Source organism: Herpailurus yagouaroundi, unplaced genomic scaffold, assembly GCF_014898765.1.
Source record: "Herpailurus yagouaroundi ecotype Mexico unplaced genomic scaffold, PumYag 199, whole genome shotgun sequence".
Classification (NCBI taxonomy): domain Eukaryota; kingdom Metazoa; phylum Chordata; class Mammalia; order Carnivora; family Felidae; genus Herpailurus; species Herpailurus yagouaroundi.
The window spans coordinates 12,011,925-12,035,405 of NW_024412430.1; the positions used below are offsets into that span (position 1 = coordinate 12,011,925).

Below are 23,481 nucleotides of genomic sequence, written 5' to 3' on the forward strand. Positions count from 1 at the left end.
AGGAGGGCACCTTTTGGGATGAGCACTGGGTGTTGTATGGAAACCAACTTGACAATAAACTTCATGTATTGAAAATAAATAAATAAATAGTATAAACCATTGGAAAAAAAATAAAATATCTTAGCTACTGCATGTATCATTTTTTCACCCCAAATGTTTGTTTACATTTGAGAGAGAGAGAGAGAGACAGAGACAGAGACAGAGCACCAGCAGGGGAGGGGCAGAGAGAGAGGGAGACAAAGAATCCAAAGCAGGTTCCAGTCTCCAAGCTGTCGGCACAGAGCCCAACATGGGGCTCGAACTCACCAACCGTGAGATCGTGACCTGAGCTGAACTCGGACACTTCACGGACTGAGCCGCCCAGGTGCCCCATATGTATCTTGATTATAAGCAATTTTACCCATGATGGTTGATTTTTGGCATCATGCTAATTAATAAGATACAAATTATAATAACCAACCCCCATTTCCAATGTTTATTATGCTAACTAGCAAGGTCTCTGGGTTTGATAAAAGATTAAGATAACTGGAATGATCAGAGATGATGCTTCTCGAGGGATGATTTTTTTTTTCTTGTATAAATGTTAAATGATTGCCTCGAGAGTGTGAATCCCTGATAAGAGTAACTGCCTATAGGAGGTAGCTCGAATTTACTAACACACGCATAACATCCCAGCGTGCTGAATTATTTTAGTCATCTATGATGCGGCTATCATGACACCACATTGACCTGCCTCTTCCCACGGCACCTAATAGGTACCCAGCCTACTCAGAGCGGCCAGTAAGTCAGTTAAGGAAACGTTGCATTGCTGAGAAGCATTTGTATTCAAAATGGGAACCCACACCGAGGCATCAGAGCAGATGAGTCTACGGTGGTGGAATGTGGGGCTCCGAGAATGTGAACTGGTGTGGGCGGACGGGTTTGGGAGAGGTGGATGGGATTTGGGGGCGGGTGGCAGCAATCCGGAAGCTTCTCAAATCACTCCAGGCAAAAGCTTCCCTCTCTGTCTTCAGTGTCTTTATGCGTGTGCCCTGTGACACTTCTGAGTGAAGGCTGAGATTTATGCCATACAGTAGACAGCGTCTTTAGCCATCTGGCTTTGGGCCTGGTAATATTTGGAATGGAGCTGTGGCCACAAATGGCAGTCTCTGTTCTGTTGTGGTTACATACCACAAACACTCCCTGTAGGCACCGAGGGATTCGCGCTAAAAATAAACCCATCAAGCTCACCCTCTCTCTTCCTCACCTCGCACCAACCCCCACCCCGTCCCATTCATGATGGAGAAGCCAGAAGGATTCAGCAATTAGCAACGTTGGGCAAGATTACCGATGAAGACATCACCTTTGGCGGGAATGGCTCCTTTCGCCATTGGCCTATTGGCATAGAAAGGGCTGCAAGTGAAATCTACGTGAAGTTGTCAGTGGAGATAGTTTGAGAAACGCGTTATGTTTTTTGGAAACGTGCTTGCTGAGACTTGAAAAAGGGAGAAGAAAGAGGGGAGCGTCTGTCAGAGTTGAGGAGATTGCACCGAGCTGGGGATTTTTGGGTTTTGCTGTGTTAATGTTTTACGTGAGTGTAGTTGACACACAATGTTACGTTAGTTTCAGGTGTATAACATAGCGATCTGACCAGTTTGTGGGCTCTGAGGATCTGAGACAGTGAGTGCAACCACATAGAGAAGGAGGAGTGTATGCACGGGGACAAGGATATGATGAGTCAAATAACTGGGTGGACGGCAGCTCCGGCATTGAGGCCCCCTCCTCCTGCCCTCTAGAAGAACCCCCAGGTGAAAGCCCCTGGTTCCCGTGAGCAAGAGGAAGCGAATAACTCAGAATAACCCACTGGGAAAAATATGACTGTAGAGTCACACATCCCATGGCTGATGAGGAGGGTTTTGCTGGGGAAAAAAAAAAAAAAAGCACATTTTTAAAAAAAACTGGTGATGCCAGGGAAGAAGTACATCTGTTTCAAAATCAATGTTTCTTAACAGTTTGGCTTCACACAGTGTGATTTGAGAGAGCCAGGCATATGCCTCTTTGGCGTTAACCACTTAAATAACATGTGTACGTGTGTGGCATTTTGATCCCCAGGCCAGATTTCTACCCCCCTGCGTATGAAGAGAGTCCTGATGCGGAGAAGCCACCCTGTCCGGCAGAGGGAGAGGCCTCGGATGTCCCTCCACCTGCGTACACAGAGATGGGCCTTGGATTCGAGGATGCACCTGACGCCCGCCCAGAGGCCCCACCTTCCTACGAGGAGTCCGTGGCGGGCGGGGTGGTGACAGCCACACCCTTTGCAGGACGCTCAGGATGCTGAAGCAGGAGATACTCTCTAGTGCTTGGGATGCACCCTCATGGGATACGGCTGCTGGTAGTAAACGCGGGCACTGGACGACGGGAGGGAAGGGGTCTTCGGGGACCCTCATGAGCGCACGCCGAGGAGATGGGGGAAATGACAGCATTACGGTTTCCTGGACGTGCTTTGGTCTGCAAGGGCAGTGTGGGGTCCCGGAAGGGTGTGGTGGACAGCAAGCCACATTTCAAAGGATCCACACTAATCCCAGCCCAGTTGGGCTTTTGGACCGCCGTTTGGAGCTGTGCCCCAAGAGGCTTTTAGCTCTCACTCAGCCCCCTCCAGCACCCCAGCCCCCAACGGGGAGAACAGGTGCTGCTCATGGACAGCCATGGGCTTTCAGGTACATTACCCAACAGCTGCAAGAAGAAAGTGTACTGGAGACGAAGGGTCATCATCCCGTTTAATTTGCAGGTTTTGGGGGCTGGCTTTGCAGCTCCCCCCCGTTTACCCTATTAGCTAGAGTGACAGCGTAATAATTCACCTTGCGGGAGGTTTCCTCTTGGAAGCCACGAATGTTACTTTGTATGACTTTCTTTTAAATTGTGTGTGTGTGTGTGTGTGTGTGTGTGTGGTTTCTATGTGGACAGCAACTGTAATATTTGCTTTCAAAATGGCTGGAACACAGAACTTTGAAGGAAGATCTAAAAACGGGATGTTGTACAAGCAGAGAGGACAAGATTTCTCAGGCACTCAAGTGGAACAGACTTAAAAATTCATAAGGCACAGAATTTAGGGGAAGAAACTGTATTAGCCATAGGTTGTATGAATCTAGATTTTGATGTAAATCTTGAAAAGCATTAAAATATACATGTATATTTCAACAAATCGCCCTGTGAATCTCTAGACTTTGAAAGAAAGGAGACCATGGTGGAATGCTTTGATCCTTAACAGAAAGTTCTCTGTGTCTCAAGATATGGATCCATACATTTTTGACTCGGGACATTTCTTTTAAAACCCCCTGATTCCTCCTCAGCTTTATTATATTTTATGATATGTTTTAATATAAGAGGACAAGTCGGGTGGCAGGGTGGAGGGGAGAGATGTAGCTTAATGTGTTGGCGCTTGGACAAGAATCTTCTTCTCTCCGGGCCTCAGTTTCTTCCTCCATCAAGTGAGGAATTTATGCTGGGATTAATATCTAACAATTACAGAGTGTCTTTTATAGGATGGGCTCTGCACCATAAACTTTGTGTGCTTTGGATTTAGCCCTCAATATACTCTTCGGTAACAGGCGCAGTGGCTATTCCCCTTTTACAGACACATAAACTGAGACTTCGAGCCATTAAGCAACTTTCCAGATGACCTACAGTTGTTTCCGGGAGGGTGAAGCAGGGTCCACAGAGGGGCGTGAGAGGATTTTTCGCTTCAAACATTTGTGTTGGGTTAACCCTGTCTTACTTTCCTCCTCCCACGGAGCAGTCTGGACTTCTGTCCTGCTTCGGAAAGTGGGTCCTAACAGGAGCGGAGCCCCAGGGCAGGTGCACTACCTTAAAGCCCTTGGGGAAGCAGCCAAGCTTGCTTTAGCGTTTGCTTTTTTTTTTTTTTTTTTTATTTAAAAAAGATTTAAATTTTTTTCATTGTCATTGACATCTAATAGGGTTCACTTTTAAAATGTAAATAAGCCCCCCACGTTTTCTGCCCAGGAGCTTGGCCCTCACCTCATGGTGGAGTTTCCTTGCCTCTGATCATTCTGTCGATGACGAAAGATGGTTTGGACAGTGGTGGGAAGGGTGAAGATCTTTCAAGGAGGAAGAGAGTTGTAGAGATGGAATGGGGCCTCCATGGCCTCCTCTTCTCCTTTTTTGCTGAGTGCACAGATTATGCGTGTCCTGACAAATACACAGGAAGCCACAAGAAAGGAAATCCTGGTCCCTTTACATGAAACATGAATTTGGGCATCCGTGATTTGAATCCTTGACATCAAGGGCATAACTGGATATGAAGGCCAGTCATGGTTGTCCAACAGGAAGGTGATCGTTTATCTGCAACGCAATTTATTATTTCTCTCTTGTCATGTCTTTCCATTGCTCTACTGAGATTGTTCTCCTGGAATATTCTCTGGGGTCTGAGCGCATCCACTGACCTGAACAAACTCTGTCATTGGGCTTTCTTCCAGAGTTTGCTTTGTAGCGGATGGTTACTCCCACTTCTGATAGTCACATGAAACACACTAAGAGAATCGTTTTGATCTCTTTACTGCAATAAATTTTGTACTTAAAATAAGGACCACTAATAGACATTCATTGCTTTCTTAAAAACATATGTCCTTTGAAGCAAGCTTGCCTCAAGGACATGGGGATTACCCCAAACAAATCTCACCTTTGAGAGGCCCAACAGTTAAGCCCCACTGCAACTCAGAACAAAAGTGTTCCGTGGTGCTTCGTAAGATTCACCGGCCACCCCTGGGAGATTTACTCAAGGAGGCATACACTGCATCCCCTTGTCTTTCTTAAGTATGTGGTGAAATGAATGGTGATGGGTGGAGAACCACGATTCCCTGGATGGCAAGGGAGGCCTGTAGGCTATAAGAGTGCGGGGAAGAGGCAAACTCCCACCACAGTCTTCCCTCCTTCCCTCCTCCCAAATGGGAATGGTAGACTCACCCATCGAGGAAGGGGAATCCTCAGAGGTGCTGGCTCTTCAGTATTTTAATCTTGTAACATCCCTCTTGAGTAGCAACTTTAAGTACTCCCCCCTCCCCCCCCCCCCCCAGAAGATGTGCATCACGAGGTCGGTTATAGTAACTATGCTGCATCTTATGCATATCCAAGATGCAGCAGGTGTATATTTGAACTCTCCACTCCAAAACTCCTTTTACTGGTAAGTCTACCCATACCTTAAGTATTCTACATAAACACATGGTCTTTGGTGAGGTATCTCCCCAGCTTCCCTATATTGCAGGGCACATCCTAGGCATGAAAAGACGATAAGGATGTGGGTATATAATGCATACACCATGTTCTGTAATTTTCCATGACAGGTTAGGCTGATTCACATACCAGATGGGCTGTCAACTGCATGAGCCACGTCCACCGATAAAGACTGTGGCCAGTTGAGGTGGAAAAGGCATCTGCTAAGCTCTGCTGCCTCTGGCAATCTCTTGCTGTTTGTAACTGTTGAGGGCCAGGAACTGATTTACGGCCAGTTACGTCATTTTGAAAGGTGCACGATTTTCTCAGGCCCTTCTCCACTTGGGAAAGGAAATGTCCTCCAGGCAGGTGTCTGAGATGTCAGTGTCCATGTGCTCCAAGAGCACCCAGTGCACGATCAAATAATAAAACGGAGTCACCTGTTTTGTCGCTACCATATCCCCCAGGTGCTTTTCAGCTTCCACGCACCTGCCATGGCGGATGGATACGGCTGTCAAAGTAAATCCCATGCCTTACACTGACCCACAGTTGGCCAATCAGAAGTCAGCACACCATTGGCCCCGTCATTGCCTGTATTATCTGCAGAGACCGCTGGCTCAGAACAGCCAACTGTCAGCCCAATGTGCCACCATGGGGCCAACCCGTGTTGGGGTTCTGAGACTTCCCGTGTAGAAAGCCTTCAGGTCATGTCCAAGGCCTTCAGTCTGAAACGTCACACAAAACGATCTGTTCCGTGAGTACTTTGGATATAGGCTGTACCTTGGATCAGTAAGATTTCATACATGATCTCATTTTAATAATGGCTGCCTGCCATTCTCAAGGTCAGCTAATAAACCCAAGAATCACGAATGAGGCAAAACAATTGTTTTGTTCTAAGGGACTGCCTGACACCTCGCAGGATATTTAGAATCGTGGTCTCCTCCCTGTAAATGCCTCCATGGTGTGTATCCACACACATTTCCAAACACCCCAGGGTAAGTAGTGGCACTGCCCTGGTTGGGAACCACTGGATCATCCACACTGTCGCTCATCATTGTTCTGGAGGCACATGGTGTAGCGAGTAAATCCCTCGATATTAGCCGAGTAGAAGAGGGGGCCCTCATAGTTGCCACACTCCATCCACAGCATTTTCTATGACTGCCTCCTGGGGTCCCCACAAAATTCTTGGACCTCTCCAGTCATTCATTCTTCAGAAAGACTGGTGGCTGGAGATTCACCTTTAAGACAGAGAGACCAGGGATTTCCTGTCTTTAACGTCTCCTAAGGGTAAGGCAAGAGCAGATACATATATAGTTCTGCAAGAGAAGCTTGGATTCTATGCAGAGTGGAAAGAACATCCCAGCAATGTGAAACTGAGCAGGTTCCCAGAGGGAAAGGCTGTGTCCTAGGGTCACTACACGGCCTCCTCCTTGGCAACCTAGCTGAGAGAAAGCTCTGTAAAACAGGTGGCCGTGCAGTTGCTTCTTTCCATAGCTGGACCCAGACCCATGCCCCGCCTGGTATTTATAACGCGGTGTCTCCCTCGACCTCACTCGTCCATGCCATCCTCCCACCAAGGCCATCCTCCCCTCCAGCCACCCTACCTCTCCACTCTTAGTCTTTGTTCCGCTACACCGACCCCTGGTGAAACTACATAAATGGTTATAAGTCCCGGGAAGCCCCACTTTTTGGGAAACCCCTCAAGTGCCACGGGTCTTGTCAGCTCAGAGTCCACCTTGCTGTGTTTCCCAAAGCGTGTTGCTTGTACCTCTACCCTAACATTCACATCCTCCTGTTCCCAAGTTACAAACTCCCGGGAGCGGGAATCATGTTTTGTACATCTCACTGCACCAAAAACAGGACTCTCTATAAAGTAGTTGTTCAATCAGTGTTTGCTGAATGAATGAATGAATGAATGAATGAATACCTGGGCTGTGCCAGACACATATGCTAGAAATTAAAAAAAAAAAAAACCCAGAATTTGTAAATGAGGATTTACATTTGAACCTTGAATTTAGAGATGGTCAAAAATTCAGCAACTTGGGAAAAATTACCTATTTTCTGACCTAGGAGGTAAGCCTAATAATGCATCCAAGGTGTGTTGACCCACAAAGAGCCGCGCAGTGAATACATGGCCGACACAGGCATCCGCTTAAAGCCAGTGAGAAGCAAAGCTTTAAGGCAAATTGCGCTCGTCGCTGACAAATATCATAACTTTAGAATCTCTGCTCCAAGCCACCCTCCATTATTACAGAATGAAGATACTTAACGATGAAATGCCAGTTGCCAATTTATTTTTCTGCTGACTCCCGAGGGCAGTTTTGAGCAATTTGCCCTTTCTGGTTCCATCTATGTAATTTAATGAAAGCCAGCCCTTGGGAGTGTTCTGAAAGACAGACTTAGCAAAGTGTGACCAATATGGTGAAACAAACAAGCAAAAATCCACAATCCGTGCAAAAGGTTGAAATAAGGAATTTCTTTTTTATTGGCTACTAAGTGTCCTAGCGACTTTCTGACAGAAGCAGAGATAGAAAGTGGAAACAAATCCCTTACTGGGAACATCTCCCTGCTTGCACGAGTCTTGACTACAGCAACAACACATTGCTTAACAGTCAAAGCGCATCACGTCATCTGTGCTGACGACGGGGTAAGTGACAGTGCTGTTCCCAAGGAAGCAAAACATATGCAAACAGGTCCCACGCACCACACCGAGTGTCCTGGCTGAGTACAGACGGAGGCTGCTAGGGCCGCAATATCCTGCTCCTGGGCAAAGAAAGCCAGTTGTGACCTTCTGGTTTCCATCAGGGGCCCCCCACCCCTCATCAGGCCCATAACCACCACCCAGTAAGTACTCTATTCCCTACTTTTACGCCATCACATTGTCTTCTTCTACAGACACTGTAAGATGTGAACTATGCCCAAACGATTGCATTAAAATAGACACTTATAAGATAAGAGAGAGAGAGAGAAAGTCAGAGAGACAGTGGACATGGTGGTATTCTGTCTTCCCAGGAGGAATTCATGTAAACCCCCGTGTCACCGTACATGATGGCGTCAAGGGAGCGCTGGTGGGACCGTAGGCACTCATTTGCAGAGTCCTGCCAAGAAACCGCTCTCCACCTGCACGAGGATTGGCTGAGTTGGAAAGAACACAGCCAGCTTAATAGCGAAAATATTATTTACAAAATAAGAGAGGAAAACACCCTTTTGATATGCTTCGCTGGAAGTGTGCCATTGTGATCTGCAGAATGCTCTGGAAGGCGTGAGAGAACTCGGCTTGGGGACTCCGGGGGGATGGGAGGGTGGGGGAAGGGGACATACGGTGGCTCGTGGGCATGAGGTGCGCTATGAGGGGCTCAACCTTCCCCCCACGGGAGACCTGACCCAGGATGAAGAGCCAAGCCCTCCACCACGCCGAGGAGAGTCTTCTGAGCTCCGCCCAGGGGCACCTGTGCCTTCGGGTCAGTTTAGTTCTGGCACTGCGCTCTGACCATGATTTCAGCACCTTTCCGCACAGGACAGCAACGGCGCACAGATGCCAGGATGGACACCTTCCCAGCCCGCTAACTCTTTTCTCAAAAGGTGAGGTTCCTTTGCATGCTAAAATATGGATACCAAATGATAGTGCAGCTTTAACAGACAACGGAAGCCCCTGTTGCATTTGGAGGAACTGAGCCAAACCCAAACAAAACAGATTTTTTTCTCCTCCCCCCGCCCCTCCCCCCCATAAACATATTATCTTTTTTTTTTTTTTCCCCAAAGTCGTAAAAGGCACAAACAGGTAGCAAGAAGGCGTGGGTGAAGTATATCCCGCCAAGCGCTCTCTTTTGGCCCTTGTCACTGATCTTTCCTCCACTCAGGTGATGACTGTGGGGCCCCTCCGGCCGGTTCTCTCATGAATCTGGGAGATTTTCAGCGCAATGGCTATGAGAGGGCTCAGCACTGCCTGGAAAAGGAGGAAAAACAGGCTGTGAACAACTCACGTCAGTCACAGGAGGGCTGCTGTGATTGGTTTCTGTCGCAAGCGTCTGGATTCAAGTATGATTTGCAGCTTATAGGCAGAGTCAATAGCTGGAGCGACACCTGTTTGCCAGACCCTGGTTCCTCTTCCATAAAAGGAGAGTGGAGGGAGTAGGGCGGGGACCCTGGGGAGGAGACGGTCTCCAGAGTCTTGTCCCGGCCCCCCCAAAATGCTGATCTCAGTCGCGAACCTACCACCCCAGCTCCCAGAGCATTGGGGCATTTCATGAACAGAACTCTGTGAATTAAGGAAGTTCAGAAAACGCCACAGTCTTCCTCTGCTACACTCCCCGCCCCTGACACCATGTACACCCCCAAAACACGTACGTGCACCAGAACTTGAAGAAAAACATTCATTCTCCAGCCTGTGACCCCAGGCCTGAAAAGCCTACTATCTTGATGTTCCAAGAGAAGAAGACCAACCCATTGGCCAGTGTCGCAGAAAGAACTGTTCATTTCTTCCCATCAAATAACACCGTGGCTCACAAGGCTCCTCAAGGTCCCCCAGAAAGAGGGTGGTTTAGAGACCTAAGCAATAGGTCCCCAGAAAGGCAAAGGACACGCAGAAGAGAATCATTTCTTGCCCTCTAGCTGCTTATCAGGTCACAGGAGTAAGGCATCGTTTCCCAGAGTGTGGGACACGTACACATACACATAGATGACACGGGAAGTTATTTTAGATGGTTCACGGACATGGCGTTACCTACAAAACGTGAGAAAGTTATTCTGTTTTCCATTCTTCTTCAATGCTCCTAATGCATCAAGGAGAAACTCTTTAATACACTAACCAAAGCAGAGCATGCCTCAGACAAGCATTATCTAGATAGAAGGCACTATCATTGCAGGTTTTATTGGATTCATTTTTGTGGTGAGCTTTTATTTATCAAGGGATACTGTTTTGTTTTTTTTTTTTCATGTAGATGAAAACTTTCTATAATAAATAAGTACTGAAGTGAAAGAAAAGTAAGACCATTTCAGGACAAATACTACTACAGGGATACCAATAAAAGACACATTTGGGAAATACTGGCATAAGGGAAGAAACAAAGATACCGTGTTGAGGAGAATAAAGCCTGTCATTTTCAGAGGGGAGAGGAGAATTCTGTTACTTGCAACCCTCACCTCTTCCTGACAGAGACAGGGATGAAGGGAGCATATGTGTTCTAACTGGACAACAAGAGCACAAGCAAATGCCCAGGGCCCGAGAACAAGCACAATAGCCCAGTGTGTCCTCAGTGGAGTGTAGACACAGGGTAGTCCTGAGTGACAAGTGAATAAGACTTGATTTTTTTTTTAATGTTTTTAATGTTTTATTTTTGAGAGAGAGCACAAGCAGGGGAGGGGCAAAGAGAGAGGGAGACACAGAATCCGAAGCAGGCTCCGGGCTCTGAGCTGTCAGCACAGAGCCCGACGCGGGGCTCGAACTCATGGACTGTGAGATCATGACCTGAGCTGAAGTCGGACACAGACGCTTAACCGACTGTGCCACCCAGGCGCCCCGTCATAAGCACACTCCTTTATCCCCACTGCCCATTTCACCCACCCCCTACCCACCTCCCCTCTGGATCATCACTTTGTTCTCTAGTTAAGAGTCTGTTTCTTGGTTTGTCTCTCTCTCTCTCTCTCTCTCTCTCTCTCTCTCTCTCTCTTTTTTAAATTCTGCTTTCTCCTTTGTTTCTTAAATTCCACATATAAGTGAAACCATACAGTCTTTCTCTGACTTATTTTGCTCAGTGTAATACTCTCCAGTTTCATCCGTGTTGTTGGAAATGGCAAGATTTCATTCTTTTCTCTGCTGAGTAATATTCTCTTGTGTATATATGCCATATCTTTTTTTTCTCCCTCAGATCTAGGGCTAGGATTAGGGCCAACATCCCATCTATTTAAGGAAACGCAGTGAAATTGAACTTGGCACTTCAAGAACTGAAAAAGTAAGACGTACTTGACTTCACATCGTTGCAAGGGTCGAGATCAAAAACTTTGAACTCCACATCTTTAAGTGATGGCATCTACTGGCAAGGTGATAGGGAAGCACAGTTTTAACCAATGCTATAAACACTGCCACATTCTCTTAACTGATTTCCACCGAACTGGGAGACAAACAAACCTAAGCTTTCTGTTTCTCTAAAACATCCTGAATGGGGTCACCAGCACAGGAGCTGTGACTAGTACATCACTTTCTAATCTGCTCACCTACTTGAGCCTCTAACGAGTGGATTATGTGCTTATCAGGAATCAGTTAAGTTTGTTCCTAAATAAGTTAATACCTGTTATGCTTGTTCAGAATATGCAATTATGAAACTGTATGCAAACCGGTGAGATGTGAGTATACACAGGAAGAGTTCTTTCTATGAAAATTAAGTTGAATGTTTTGGAAAGAGTTCGGTAACGGCAATGAGCTAATCCTGCGAAATTAATGTGAGGGAGATACAGCGAAACACTGGGGAAGAATAGAAAGTGTGCAGAATGGTAAGACAGGGTCTTATGCTAAGAGGAAAATGATTTCACTCACGTGTGGAATTTGAGAAACACAACAGATAACATAGGGGAAGGGAAGAAAAAATAAAATTAAAAAAAAAAAAGAGGGAGGCAAACCATAAGAGACTCTTTAATTCAGAGAACAAACTGAGGGCTGCTGGAGAGGAGGTGATTGGAGGGATGGGTTAAATGGGTGATGGGAATTAAGGAAGGCACTTTTGGGAATGAGGACTGGGTGTCATATGTACAAGGTGAATCATTGGGTTCTACTCTCCTGAAGCCAAGATTACACTGGGTGTTAATTAACTTGAATTTAAATTTTAAAAAATGTACAAAACACTTTCTTCAGATTGCTCCCCAAGTGTGTTTAAATTCTCGCTAGCTATAAACAAATTAAAGGCAAACATTACTGATGAATAACGAGTGGGAATCTTCTTAAGAAAGATAATCACAGCAGCACACAGTGTGCTCATGTTCAAAGAAAAGGTCTGAGATCACTATTAAAATATTGAACAATAAATATATACTTTGGTGTTTTGGGCTAAAAATACAATGGTCAAGATATGCGCTTAGTTACTTCTTTTAACTCTTTCTAGACTCATGAATCAAGCACTTGTCCCTCGCTTTGATCATGTCAGAGAAAAAGGCTTCAGTGGTACGTATGCATAAGTAAAGGAAAGAAATACAATTTTGGAGACTCCATATGAGGAAGACCTTGAACATGGGGGCTCCCAACTGGAGCAGAGAGCTCCAGGCCAACACAGCACAGAAGCTGTGAAGTTATCTACCCTCAAGGGACTGTGAGGGTTTGGGAAGAAGGACATTAGTGATGATCACCGCGGACTGAACACTACTGAGGTCTTTTCACCCATTTTCCAGCAACCCAGAGAGTCTTCAGATGTTTGTATGACCCTACAGAGTTCTGGGACAGGTCCCTAAAAATGCCCAAGATTAAAATGTGGAATGGTTGCTCCAAGTCATGAATTAAGGATCATAGAGCAATGTCTTTTTTTCTTGCCTGAGTGTATAAAGAAAATATATATGTTCTAGAATAATTGGTCATGCCACGCGGGCAGGAGTTTTGTTTAACTCAGGGCTTTTCAGAAGGGTGCTTGCTACTTAGGAGGTATTCAATGGATATCAGCAGCTACATCAGCTTGGTAAAAAGAAGATGATGAGGCAGACAGAGACCTTCTGTGACCATCGTGCAGGGTGCTCTGGCCAAGTGGAAGGATCACTGGACGTTTGCTGTCATGGTTTTCTTCAGAAATCACAGCTTTTATACATGTGAACCTCAAACGCTTCTATCATCCCCCATGCATCATGAAAAAGGGGAGGGGTGTCTGGGTGGCTCAGTCGGTTGAGCGTCCGACTTCGGCTCAGGTCATGAGCTCCCAGTCTGTGAGTTTGAGCCCCACGTCGGGCTCTGTGCTGACAGCTCGGAGCCTGGAGCCTGCTTCGGATTCTGTGTCTCCCTCTCTCTCTGCCCCTCCCCCGTTCATGCTCTGTCTCTCTCTGTCCCAAAAATAAATAAAAACGTTGAAAAAAAAATTTTTTTTTAAAATAATAAACATTAAAAAAAAAAAGAAAAAGAAAAAGAGTGAAGGGAGATTAATTTTCCTGAGACAATGGGAAAGGCCCTGAGAACGAATAGTGAGCCAAGGGGTTAAAAATTAGAAGCCTACGCATGTGAGATTTCCGAGGTAGCACGAGAGGCAGAGAGGAACATGAGTTTTGAGATCTTCTTGTCACAGATGAGGAAACACAGAGAGTAGCCAGGTTGGGCCCAGGGTCACACGTCTGTTTGGTGGCTGAGCAAAGAACATAGTGATGCCTCCTTGACGGCTCTTTCCATCCCACAATCCTGACCACGAAGAATGACCAGGAAAACAGACTGGATGAAAGGGGCGAAGTGGGAGGGATGACGGAACAGTGGGGTCGTCACCCGCTGCACCGGACAAGTCCCAGCTCAGTTGAGCGGTCAGACGGGACGGACCGGCCATCTGCACTGACCAAGAGCAGGAGGGACAGTAAGAAGAAGAGTGTTTCTGGTTAAGCGAATGCGTTAGAAGGTCCGAGGTGACTCTTCATGAATAAAGGGACTAAGCTCATACAGCCTTTAATCGATGAGAAACATAACATCTTTGTTTTTTCTCAGAAGTGCTTGACATAGTTTTTCGACGCTCAAGAGCAAGAAAGAGTGAGTACGTCTCTTGCTGCAAATGGATGGCAATGTATCCATCCAACAGCACCCTCAGTGTGGCTCCAATGTCTTCCTCCATCTTGGACGGTTGGGAGAGATATTTCCTACCATCTTTAGTTAATAAGCCTACTGGGCTGCAGAGGGAATTGGAGGCTGTCCCTACTTAAAATTCGGATGCTTTGTTTATCGTGGGTTTTAATTACGTTGATTTTGATTTTTTTGAGTTTATTTATTTTGAGAGAGAGAAAGAACACGTGTGTATGAGTGGGGGGGGGGAGAGAGAGAGAGAGAGAGAGAGAGAGGGAGAGGGAGAGAAAGAATCCCAAGTAGGCTCCAGGCAGAGCCTGACTCAGGGCCTGATCTCACCAACCTGTGAGATCAAAAACCCACAATCAAAAGTTGGCTGCTTAACCAATTGAGCCGCTAAGGCACCCCAGCGCTGATGTTGATTTTTTAAAATATTGCATTGCAATATTTATTTTGATTGCTGAGTTTTGGGTGCCTTTTTAAATTGTGCATCTAGCTAACCTCACCCTAAGCCCTGTCCTGTATTAGGCTGTAACCTGTTCGTGCTCCCTCGAGGGACAGAGTGGGTTTTTCCTTTCACTTTTTCTCCCATCTCCTCCTCCTTTATGTTGCTGTGGTGGTGGTTTTGATCCATATGCGTGTAAATTAGGGCCACAAAAACAAACCCCTAACCAATAGACAGGAGAAGTGTAAATGATCCGGATGTCACAAGACTCAAAGTAAATAGTTAACTGATTTTTTTTTTTATTTTGGAGACAAAAAAATACATCACTTATGAAGTCAGACTTGTCAGAATTTGTGGAGGGAACCTTGCGCTGGACCTGTCTTGAAGGAGGAACATGACTTTTGTGGTCAGGGAGGTGTGGGTGTGGGGAGGATGGGGGGGTGGAGGGAGGGGATAACAGTACTTTTTCGAGTTCCTGGTCGGGAGCAGGTACTACAACCCAGGAGAATGCAGCTCCCTGACCGACAGAAGATACGGACCCTCTAGAGTCAAAAAGATAGGAACCGGTAACAAATGCCACCTGCTCCTGATTCTTAGAGGCCACTGGCATCCCCACTCCTGCTGATCTGCCTGCCCCCCACCCCTGACTTCAGGCCAACATTTCGTTTTAGTCCACATGCTGTGGGCTTGGTTTAAGGCAGTGGTTCTCAAACCTGAGCGTGCATCACAATCACCGGGGAGGGTCTGGGAACGTGTAGACTGCTGGTGCCCTCCCTGAGCTCCTGAGCCAGGCGGTCTGAGGAAAGGCCCAAGAATGTGCATTTCTAACAAGTTGCAGGTAATGCTGCTGCTCCGGATTCAGGGCCCACACTTTGCCAACCGCTGCTCCAAGGTGCTGATTACTGGGCCTGCCGAATTCTTTGCTCCAGCTCGGTTTTCTTTTCTTTTCTTTTTTTTTTTTTAATGTCTTTAAAATTATTTTATTTTAGAGAGATAGCAGAAGCAGAGGAGAGGGGCTGCGGAAGAGAAACAGAGAATCTCAAGCAGGCTCCACGCTCAACGTGGAGCCCGACGTGGGGCTCGATCCCACGACCCTTGGATCAGGACTTAAGCTGAAATCAAGAGTCAGACTTTCAGCCAACTGAGCCTCCCAGGCGCTCCTCAAAGTTTGGTGTTCTTGTTCACATCACACAATTCCACGTTCTGCCACAGCTGACCAGACCAGGAGCGGGTCCCTGACTCACAGTCGGCCATCAAAGGCTGGTCAGCAACCTTCCAGACAACAGGGGACAAAACCCAGTTGATCAGATTCTTTCCCTCGGGGATTAAACTGATAGGTAATGAAAGAATGAGGCAGTTACCAGTGGGAGTGAAATTAACCCCGAGGTTAGAATTAATTAGCCACGAGGGTATAAGGCGCCATGATTATGCCAAGGCAGGGACTCTGGGAAAGATGACAAAGAATTAAAAGAAAGAAACCAGGAAAAATAAAGATTAAAGACAACAGAGGAAAATAATAAAGAGTTGGCAGAAAGAAAAAAAAAACAAAACCGGTGTGAATCCCAGTAATCTCTAAAGGAAAGACCCATTAACTCCCACCAGGGGGCCTGGATCTATTACTTTGTTCAAGGTCTGGCCTCCAGGACCTGCCCCTGTGACAGGACTCACCCTTGGATTTCTTGAGCTAACCCTTGGTCTCTGGGGGCTCTAAAATAAATCAAACGAAAACAAAATCACTTTGATCAAATAAACTCACCCAACTTGTTTCTCTTGGGTCATTTTGAGGGACCAGCATTGCCCAGCTTTCTACCACCAGCGAGAAAAAAAGCTTTTTTTTTTTTTTTTTCCCTTAGAAAACAACATTTCTGGCCAACCAAAATTAATTTCCTCACCAGATCAGCTCATGGCTGCACCAGCCTCTCCCACCAAATCTCTCCCAAGGCTGGGCCGGAAGTGCTCTTCGGTGGGTCTTTCTCTCTCTCTCCCATGTGCAAGCAGCTACCAGTCCCACGGATGGTATTTACACAGTGGCTCCGCGACCCCCACTCCCCACTCACCCCATCGCTCCCTCCTCTGCCACCCCTGGCTTGCAGGAAGCTGCTGACTGTTCTCAGCCTCACCACACCGAGCTTTAGGGACTCGGACTCATTCACCTGACACCCTGATGTACAAGTCTCCGATGATCCCTCCGAGACCATTCTCAGCCCCTCTTGGCATGGCTGTTAGGCTCTGGGTGGCTGGGTCTCACTCTCTCTGGTGGGCAGACTAACAGCCCCCAAGACGTCAGTCCTAATCCCTGGAGTCTATCAATGTGACCTCAGGTGGGGTGGCGGGGTGGGGGGGGGGGGAAGGTTCTTTCCAGATGTGAGTAAGCTAAAGATCTTGAGATGGGGAGATTTTCCAGCTGGGCCCTAAATGCAATCGCTGCTGTCCTCAGAAGAGGGAGGCAGATGGAGATCACATACAGGCACACAGAGGAGCTGAGACAAGTCGCAGCCCGAGGTGGGGGGGGATACAGCCACAAGGCAGACGTGGTTCCAGCTGCCAAAAGATGGAGGGGGCAAGGAAGGTTCTCTCCCGGAGCCTCCCGAGGGAGTGCGACGCCCCGATCACAGAATGCCAGCCTCCTGAACCAGGAGAGATCCATTTCCGTTGTTTGAAGCCACCCAGTCTCTGGAACTGAGTTACAGCAGCCACAGCAAATGACTGCCTCAATCGGCTGCCTCTCCTTGTCTCACACCTTTGCACCTCTGAAACTGTGACCCCTCAGCCTGAGGCAGCCCACCCACCCCTCTTTCTTTCTCCACGGCTGCCTGGGGTGAGCTGACCATGGTGCAATCTCACCCATCCCTCGAGGCCGCCTTGCCGAGACCTTCTATCCTACCCTGCCTGGCGAGGCTCCCTCCGTTCTCTAGACTGCTCCCTTGCTTCTCGGCTGATTCCTTTTTGCCTTGATTTACAGGAGTCTGTGGAGTTGTTTTCCCTCCTCTCTCTTCCTCTGCACACTTCAAGTAAATTCTAAGTCACTAGAAGGCAAAGCTTTTCTTACATATGTCTGTTTCCCTCATGGTATGTGTCTTGCCCGTTAGAGATGCTAAAAAAAAAAAAAACAAACAAACAAAAACCAAAAACAAACAAACAAAAAAAACAAATGGCAGGTTTGGGAAATGATGTGATGAGGTGAGCTTTCCAGCATTTAATGTGTGGATGATCTGAGAAACCTTGTGTCTGGCAGCCTCTTCATCAGGAAGCTTCACTAGGAAGAGACAAAACTGTCCATCCATTCCCCCATAGCCTCCTCCTCAACCCAAAGGAGAGTCCAGCCTTCATGTTTCTTTCTTTCTTTTTTAATTCTTTTAATGTTTATTTATTTTTGAGAGAGAGAGAGAGAGAGAGCAGGGAAGGGGCAGAGAGAGAGGGAGTCACAGAATCCAAAGCAGGCTCCAGGCTCTGAGCTGTCAGCACACAGCCTGACACGGGGCTCGAACCCACAAACCGTAAGATCGTGACCTGAGCTGAAGTCAGACGCTTAACCGACTAAGCCACCCAGGTGCCCCCAGGCTTCATGTTTCTTAGGCCAGGAACCCTTCTTTGCTTGGGAAGAGTTAATAGGTTCTTGAGGGATTCTAATTGGCACCAAGTACCAAGATGATGCTAGGGCTGGGATGAAGGCTTCAAAAGAAAGCTGTCCAGTCTGGGAAGACAGTAAGGGGAAAGGACTCTGCATTCTGGAAATGGTGACGGTGTGGGCCCTGTTGGATGCAAGAACACTGAGGAGGGCAGTGGGCAGTGGCAAGGGCCACTGGGGAAAAGAGCCTGTGCCCTTGCCCAGAGCAGTGCCTCAGAGAGTGGGGACAACCTACAGAGAGCTGAGAGCTCCGCCAATCACAGAAGCCTGCACTCTGCCCAGGAAAGCGTGCACCCTCTCCGTGCCTCCGTCCCTTCTGCGTGGTCTTAGATGCTTCGGAAAAGGGAGGGAGCCTCAAATGGCCGTTTGAGTATACGGGACTCATGCTCTACTCTGTGAAGCTACTGAGTTTCCTGCCAACTCAGAGAGGGCTGACCAAGTTGGAGATCGTCTGTTCTGTGCAATACAAGGCCAATGTGACATTCCTTGTATCTCAGGAGTTGTGCAGCCAGCCATACCTGTGAGGATTATAAACTTGGAGTCATCCCCTGACTTTGTTTCCAAAACATAACATCCCAGCACTGGAAAAGTTTCTGATTCCACTGCCCTTTAAATCCTGAACACTCACGGGGCGCCTGCGGGGGGCTCAGTCGCTTAAGGGTCCCACGCTTGATTTCAACTCAGGTCATGATCTCACGGTTCCTGCGTTCGGCGCTCACAGCATAGAGCCTGGTTGGGATTCTCTCTTGCCCCCTCTCGCTCTCTGCCCCTCCCCTGCTTACGTACGCACTCTCTCTCTCTCAAAATAAATAAACACACACAAAAAATATATCCAGAATACACACAATGTAACAGAGAGAGAGCCAAGGACAGGGATCTGTAACCCTCAAGGCCAGTTTGTAAGGGCTCCTGCCCAAAGGGGTGAGTGGGGAGGGAAATCCGTCCCAAGCCCATCTCAGAAGATGGCAAGGGTCGCATCTTCCCAGGGAAAGGGGCGCCCCTGTCTTCCCACAAAGATGCTATCCATGCTGGGGGGGGTGGAGGAGAAAGCCTCTTCACCCTACCCACTCTCACAGATGGTTTTTCCAGTTTGTACGAGGGTGCCCTCTAAGACACCACCTGGGTTACAATAGCCCAGATTTTAGGTAAGAAGGATGACTGGCTACTTTAAACCCATTTGGGAGGGGCATCGAGGAGAGGAATTATTACTGAAGATAAAATCAAATACGCTTTGGCTAATAAAAATTAAGCAAAAATGCCAAATGCTGCCAACATTCTGCTCTTTATTATAATCCGTGTGAGGGCCCTGACTTTAATTCCTCTTTCGTCTGACACATCTACCTGTCTTGATCCACAACAGAACTAAAATTAGCCGAATGGAGACTGTGGAAAATGGCTACATAAATCTGAATTTTGAGCCCCACACTGAGGGGACCATCTATCTTGTCAACATCACGGGCCAGGCCTCCGCAGAATCTCTCTTCTGAGGGAGAGAGAGAGAGCCACCCCAAGACAGACGCTGACAAAACACTCCCAAAGAAGTTCACTGGAAGCAAGAACTAAACCAGCACTTTGGGACCGCAGTGACAAGCCTGGTTAGAAACCACCGTGGCCAGGCAGGCCCAGCCTCCTCCTCCAACCCCTCCACTCTCACCGTCGATTTGGGACTTGAGGAGGTGAAAGGGCGGCCCTAGGCTACAGATCCAAAGTAGAACAGAAGAGTCACAAAGACGGTTTTCTTATTTGTTCAAACGTGAGCTCCATTTGGCTCCACACTTGGAAGAATCCCATGGAGACTGGGGGGTGGGGGTGCGGGGAGGAGAAAGCAACACCAATGACCAGCATTTGTGGGCATCGCTGCCAGGCATCAGGCAGAGTCCCGTTGCCCCGTCATTGTCCTGTGGTGCAAACACAAACCAACCTGCAAGATGTGACAGCTCACGTTTTGTAGAACTGCCCCCCACCCATCACTCCTTCCCTCTCCTCTCCCTTTCTAGCCTCCTTTCTGTCACCGAAAACATCGTGAGAGGATGTGAAAGGAATGACTAGTTGGTTCATTCACATCACCATGATTTCTGCCCACCCTCCTCAAGGGTCCCTACTGTGTCTTCCACAGTTCTCTTCGTTGGGTATATTCACGACAGACTTCCATGGTCTCCTTGGTGTGGAACACACTTGCCCGCATAGAGGGAAACTACAGTTGCCCACCCGGCTATCACCACTCACGGAACTGTTAGCAGAAATCCGACCACACGATGGAAAGCAGGGGTTAAAAAAAAAAGCAGCACTGTCCCATTGGTGTTGCTCAACGGACTCTCCTTGTAAGCATTCGCCTCCTATTTTTACTTCAGTTCCAACCACTTCTGAAAGCCAATGTCCAGGTAATCAATCAGTCTTTAAAAACATGGTTCCCAGGGTTGGAACAATAATGGGATTCGGCTTGGCTTTCTGCATATAGATCCCGGGAAGCCTGGATCCTTATGGATCCATTAAAAGTTTCCAAAGAAATCTCCCAAAGGTTGGTCAGAAGACTGTTACCTGAGGATGAGGGAAGGAATCACCGGGGAGGCCGTTCTGGGCTCCTGTCATGGCGATGCCATTTTGGCGAAGCTGGGGACCGACCAATCAAGGAGTGTGCAGTCCTCACAAGCTCCCGGAGTGATTGTGATACATCCCCAGGTCTGAAAACCACACTTAACAGAGTGTCGTGCTACTTAGTCTCTAAGGAGTGGTCCAGAAGAGTAGTTACAAGCAGGGACTCTGAAGCCAAAGTGCCTGGCCCTCCCCCTTGTGAGTTGTGTGAGCTTGGGTAACCTCCATGAGCCTTAATGCTCCTTACACAGAATCGGGGGCCCTGGACCTCATAGAGTAGCTGTGAGGAGGAAATGAGCTAATGAACAGGAAACACTCAGAACAAGCATGGCACCCAGTGGGGGCGGGGCTGTGTAAGCACTGCTGTCATCCTACAAACCAGTAACTGAACAGAACTAACACCCGAGCACCTTCAAAGCCACCCTCGAGGCTACATGGAGGCATGCAAAGCGGAGGTCCACGGCCACCCAATCTACTCTGTTACCTCTTCTTTTTGCTGGCACAAAATTTATATAGACATTTTTAAAATACTGTTTACTATACGTCCAGTGAAACCTTGGTTTGCGAGCATAATTAGTTCCACAAACATGCACGTAATGCAAAGCACGTGTATATCAAGGCGAATTTCAAGAACCACCGGCTCAGTTGCAATCGTGTGATGTTCGGCGTCACGTACGACTTGTATTGCAAGCCATCGCTCGTTTATCGAGTTAAAATTTATTAGAAGTGTTTGCTCCTCTTGTGCAACACTCGCGGAGCAAGGTACTTGCAATCCAAGGTTTTATTGAATACATAAAATGTGAATTGGATGCCTTTAGATGGCATGCCAGTTCCAACCAACAACTTCCCTCTGTTTCATGCCTGGCTGTCGTACTCACCTCGGTGGGTTATCCGTCATTTGAATTTCTGACCCCAGGGTGAACTTATGCCAGGACTATGGGGTATTTCTGAAGACCAGTGGTTCTTCGATATGGGTAGTCATGGGTTTTTCTTCAAGGTGCACTTCAGGATCATGAAACCCCAGCCAGCTGGGAACCCCACCTGGCCTCCCACGTCTCCTCAGATGTGACGTATTCGTCGGACTTTTAAAATCGGTTTGTGTAACAGATCTGAATGTATTCACATACTGGTTCACATTCATCCAAGCTAGCTCACATTTATACGTTTTGAAAAGATTAGTTAACAAATATCTGTTCCAAAGCCCTCATAGGCCTAGGCTCAGAAAGATTATTCAAAACGATAAGTGTAACCTCCCAGTAGTCGGTCACTTTGGTAGCCACTGACGCCACACATTAATACCAGCATTCCTCTGCTCCCTGACACAGAAGACTGAGCTTCCAGGTCCTTCTATGGCCAGGTGGGGCCTTTTGACAATTCCCAGCCATTGGGCTAAAAGTGGAGGAGACATGGGGTGCCTGGATGGCTCAGTCAGTTGAGCGACCACCTTTGGCTCAGGTCATGATCTCACGGTTCATGAGTTCGAGCCCCACGTCAGGCTCTGTGCTGACCGCTCGGAGCCTGGAACCTGCTTTGGATTCTGTGTCTCCCTCTCTCTCTGCCCCTAACCCACTCGCATTCCATCTCTGTCTCTCTCAAAAATAAACAAACATTAAATTTTTTTTTTTAAGTGGGGGAGACCTGTTCGCTTTCGGCCAAAGCTTCTCTGGTTACAGCAACCAGCCATGTTCCAGACGCCTGGACCCTAGAGGACAAACAACGTGGAGGAGAGCCCCCAATCAAGCTATGGAAGATATATAATGTGAATAAGAAACTTCGTTTTCTCTGGTGGTTTTAAGCCACTGAGAGTTTTGAGTTGTTGGTCACCATGACATGATCGAGTCCATTTTGACGATAAAAACACTAGTCGCTGATATGAAGTGGGAAATGCATTTTGAAAACAACTTCCAAATCAGGTGGTAGGAAGAAAGAATATGCCTTGGAAATTCTATGCTGCTGAACCACCTTTGGCTTTTAGATGTGGGACCATCTTTATTGCATCTGATACTCTGAAGCCGACTAGAAGGATAAGAATAGGGTAGTTAGTTTTAAAACACAGTTGCATAATCCTTTAAAATTCTTTCCATTAGGAGGTGGGGGTCTAGCGGTGCGCGGGTGGCTCAATTAAGTGTCTGACTCTTGACTTTGGCTCAGGTCATGATCTCACGCTTCATGAGATCGAGCCCTGTGGTGGGCTCTCTGTTGACAAGAGTGGAGCCTGCTTGTGATTCTCTGTCTCCCTCTCTCTCTGCTCATCCCCCATTCATGTGCGCGCGCTCTCTCTCTCTCTCTCTCTCTCAAAAATCTCTCAAAGATTTTGAGAGAGATCTCAAAATCTCTGTCCCTCTTCCCTTGAAACTTGGAAAGCTCGCTCAGACAATAGAGTTTACACAAGTGTTGCTACGTGACTTTTAAGGCTGGGTCACAGAAGGCCCTGTCACTTCACCACATTGGCCCAAGACCTGCGTGTACAAGTCTGGCCAAACGGTGAAGAGGCCTCCAGAAGATTCCAGATCCCAGCCACGTGAGTCCCTCTCAATCCTTCTCGTCTTCCCATGGAAGATGCCAGACATCCCGGAGCAGGGGGTAAGCCATCCTACTGGGCCATGTCCAAATTCTGGGCCGTGAGCACGCTGAAATCATTGCTGTCGGTGATTTGTTAACCAACAGTAGCTGACCAGAGCAAAAGGTAAGAAGTCTAGACAGCGCTTTAGGCTGCTCTATCGCTTGACTCTTCGTTAGGGGAGGAAAGCAGCCCAGGCTTAAGCGAAGTAGGAGAGCACGCGCTACGTCAGGTGTATGCACGAATCAGTCGGGCTTGGGTTTAATTCCAGCCTCAGCACTTACCAGACAAGGTTCTTAGTCTCTCTGTGCCTCATTTCTGAA

The 23,481-nt window shown here is 47.5% G+C and overlaps 2 protein-coding genes across 3 annotated transcripts in view; one reads left to right on the forward strand and one right to left on the reverse strand.

Moving 5' to 3' along the window:
• TMEM252 (transmembrane protein 252) overlaps positions 1-3,181 on the forward strand; it is a 5,100-nt gene extending 1,919 nt beyond the window's left edge. Inside the window, exon 2 of the mRNA XM_040449415.1 lies at positions 2,092-3,181. Coding sequence (XP_040305349.1) covers positions 2,092-2,317 — 226 coding nt within the window. The 3' untranslated portion in view covers positions 2,318-3,181. The remainder of the gene's footprint in view (positions 1-2,091) is intronic.
• A 4,480-nt stretch (positions 3,182-7,661) lies between these two features.
• Positions 7,662-23,481, reverse strand: part of PGM5 (phosphoglucomutase 5) — a 194,327-nt gene continuing 178,507 nt past the window's right edge. For both annotated transcript variants that reach the window (XM_040449414.1, XM_040449413.1), the window contains one exon: positions 7,662-9,151. In XM_040449414.1, coding sequence (XP_040305348.1) covers positions 9,062-9,151 — 90 coding nt within the window. In that variant the 3' untranslated portion in view covers positions 7,662-9,061. The remainder of the gene's footprint in view (positions 9,152-23,481) is intronic.